Source organism: Camelina sativa, chromosome 16 (genome assembly GCF_000633955.1).
Source record: "Camelina sativa cultivar DH55 chromosome 16, Cs, whole genome shotgun sequence".
NCBI lineage: Eukaryota > Viridiplantae > Streptophyta > Magnoliopsida > Brassicales > Brassicaceae > Camelina > Camelina sativa.
The window spans coordinates 18,632,171-18,635,103 of NC_025700.1; the positions used below are offsets into that span (position 1 = coordinate 18,632,171).

The 2,933-nt window shown below is 39.6% G+C and overlaps 1 protein-coding gene across 1 annotated transcript in view; it reads right to left on the reverse strand.

Moving 5' to 3' along the window:
- LOC104751125 (U-box domain-containing protein 35-like) overlaps positions 1-2,921 on the reverse strand; it is a 4,749-nt gene extending 1,828 nt beyond the window's left edge. Inside the window, exons 1-9 of the mRNA XM_010473008.2 lie at positions 2,604-2,921; positions 2,456-2,523; positions 2,233-2,354; positions 1,945-2,136; positions 1,638-1,854; positions 1,498-1,533; positions 1,320-1,409; positions 838-1,233; positions 387-753 (exon numbers count right to left, since the gene is read on the reverse strand). Of these exons, the coding sequence (XP_010471310.1) occupies positions 387-753; positions 838-1,233; positions 1,320-1,409; positions 1,498-1,533; positions 1,638-1,854; positions 1,945-2,136; positions 2,233-2,354; positions 2,456-2,523; positions 2,604-2,757 (1,642 nt within the window). The 5' untranslated portion in view covers positions 2,758-2,921. The remainder of the gene's footprint in view (positions 1-386; positions 754-837; positions 1,234-1,319; positions 1,410-1,497; positions 1,534-1,637; positions 1,855-1,944; positions 2,137-2,232; positions 2,355-2,455; positions 2,524-2,603) is intronic.

Consider the following 2,933-nt stretch of genomic DNA (forward strand, 5'->3'; position numbering starts at 1 on the left):
AGAGCTGGTAACAGTACTGAAGCAAGATCAGGTCTGTCTTTTTTCCTCAGTTCACAGCACTGCAAAGCCAATTTAGCCAACTCCAGAGTCTCTTCTTCAGGCCATTCTGATACTTTTGGATCCAAAATTTCTCTGAGCTTATTATTTTCAATTGCCATCTCTACTTTATGGGTTAAACCCATTGCTGGCATCGCTGTTATGATTTGCAGAAGCACTACACCAAAGGAATAGAGGTCAGATTTCACTCCAAGCATTCCGGTTTGCTGATACTCAGGGTCGATGTAACAAAATGTACCTGTTTCCAGTGAGCCAAAGAGGGAAAGAAACATCAACACTGGTTCCATGTTAAGACATTGAAAAGAGATGGGAGATAAAAAAACTCTTACCGGCTGCAGAAGTCATGTGATAGTTACTGAAAGAATCATCAGCCATAGAGGGAGGCACCAAGCGAGCTAGACCGACATCACTGATCTTACTAGTGAAATTTTTATCAAGCAGAATGTTTGCTGGCTTCAGATCACGATGAACTAGGGGCTCAGGTTTTGCCTGGTGAAGAAAAAGAAGTCCTGTGGCAATCTCAGCAGCGATTCTGAACCTTGCTCTCCATGAAAGTGGAGGTGTATCGTTTTTGCAGAAGATGCGATCTTCAAGTGTTCCATTTTCCATATACTCATAAACGAGACAACCTAACTCGGGACATGCACCGAGAAGGATCACCATATTAGGGTGTCTCATGCTACTCAGAACCTCAATCTAGTAGTATAGAAAACATATGTATGAGTCGAGGAGAAGAAACATATAAAGCAACATAAAGATTTCACGTTATAGTTCACTTACCTCTTGTTGGAACTGTTTCAGTCCCTCTGTGATACCTGACTTCATGATCTTAATGGCGACAGAATTGTAATGGAGGACAGCTTTGTAAACAGGTCCATAACCTCCTTCCCCAATCTTTAGATCATCAGAAAAACCATTGGTTGCACCTTCAACATCTTTGATACTATAACGTCTGTAAGAGACTTCATTGACCATTCTCTCTTTCTCTAAATTGGCTTGCATCTCTTGTAATCTTCTCTTTAGGCTCTCCATTTGCGCTATGCGCTTTGCTATTTCAGCTGCGTGGATTTCAGACTGCCTTTTCTGCTTTTCCCTCTCAAAAAATAATCTAGGCAATTCTATTGCTTCCTCTGACCTTGGGGTTGCGGTAGCTCTAGGTACTTGAAGTTCTTGAGACTACATAAATTTAATTAATATCTGATGATTAGTATTCACCACCTGGAATATTAAGGAAACCACAATTGTCATCAACAATATCTTACGTTTTCTTTTTGGGTTGTAGTATCTTTGTTCTTCTTAAACTGCTTCAACTCCAGTCTTAGTCTCCTCACCTCTGCTTCAAGATTTTGATTCTGGTACGACATCCCGCAAAAAAACATGCACCATGTCAATACCATGTTGACATTGTGTATATCTGGGACCAAATCTTGAAAAGTTTACCTGTTGTTCCACGACATTTCCTGCAAGTGGACTTTCCTGTGAATGATCAGTTATCCCAGAATACAGATTAAAACCAAGAAGGAAATGTCAGAATACTAAGAATCTAAACGTATATTTGATGGTGATGATATACTACTAACCGTGGACGTTGAAGAGATCGAGCTTCTGTTGGTAGTAGAACTTGAAGAGATGGTGTAAGAACTCACACTTGATACCACACCGTAGCTGCCATTGTCAGTCCTCTCTGAGTGAGAAATCTCACTTACAGATTGAGGTGGTGAGATGCGAGGTGAATAGGATAGGTAGGAATCTGATATTGGTTTGTTGGTTTGTGTAGATACAGGTGATGAAGATGCCCTGTAAAATATGTAAACCAAATCTTGTTGAAACGAAAGCCATAGCGAAATGTTAGAAATTAGAAGAGATCAAGAGAGCTTAAGATTTTACCTCTCGGAATCACTGGAAATGGAGCTCGTTGAGTTGTACAACAAAAAAGAGAGATTTTGTTGTCTCGAAATTTTCTGAGGCTGAGTCGCAAATTTGCTTCTTGATAGCTTACCTTTGGACACAACAAAGACGGCACAAGTCTCTGGAGTCGTCTTAAGCAAAGTTGTGGGCACATCTGGACTCTTAAACTTCCTGATCACAAAAGAGAGATTGAATGTTAGCATTTTATAGTAACCAAAGTTGCAGATTGTATCAAGCATGAGAAAGAAAGAGAAAAGAAGAAGAGACTTGAGGAAGGAGTTGCGTGCAGATGCGCCAACAACGATATTTGCAATAAAATTGTTGCTTATGTATTTAACCAAAGCATTGGAGATGTCAAGATCGCCAAGAATAACCTCCTTAGCTATGATCTGAGAAAACGTGTATATACACAATAATTAGTGTCATGAGATGTGATGAATTATAACTCATGTGTTGTTACAAAGAAGATTGGGAATGATCGATCACTAACTCCTTTTCGAGTGCAGAATCCTCTGAAAGGAAGAAACAATTGATGTGTCTCGTCTTGATTGTTTCCTGCTGCATATATAACCGGATTCTAATAGTTAGGGTTCTTTAATTTGATTGTTGTTTTAACGAAGATGATGAGAGATACCTACCTTGAACGTGGAGAAGGACACATTGTGGAGAATCTTGAAGGAGATTTTCAACGGCCCACTTGAAGGCATGTTGGCTGTTCTTGTCCTTATCAATGGCGATCGCCGTGATTGTGCCAAAGTCTACCGAGGTCCCTCTTACTCTTCTTGAATACATGTTAGAGAGACTTGCTTCTCAAGAAACCTGCTTCATAAAGCAAACTATAATATCTATCAATTATATCATGTCTTTATCACTAACACCCACAACCAAAATCGATTGTGTTGTTTTCTTTTGGTTGGCTCTGCAGCTTCTGAGAAGAAACGATGAACAATAAAAAGTAACAGATTATA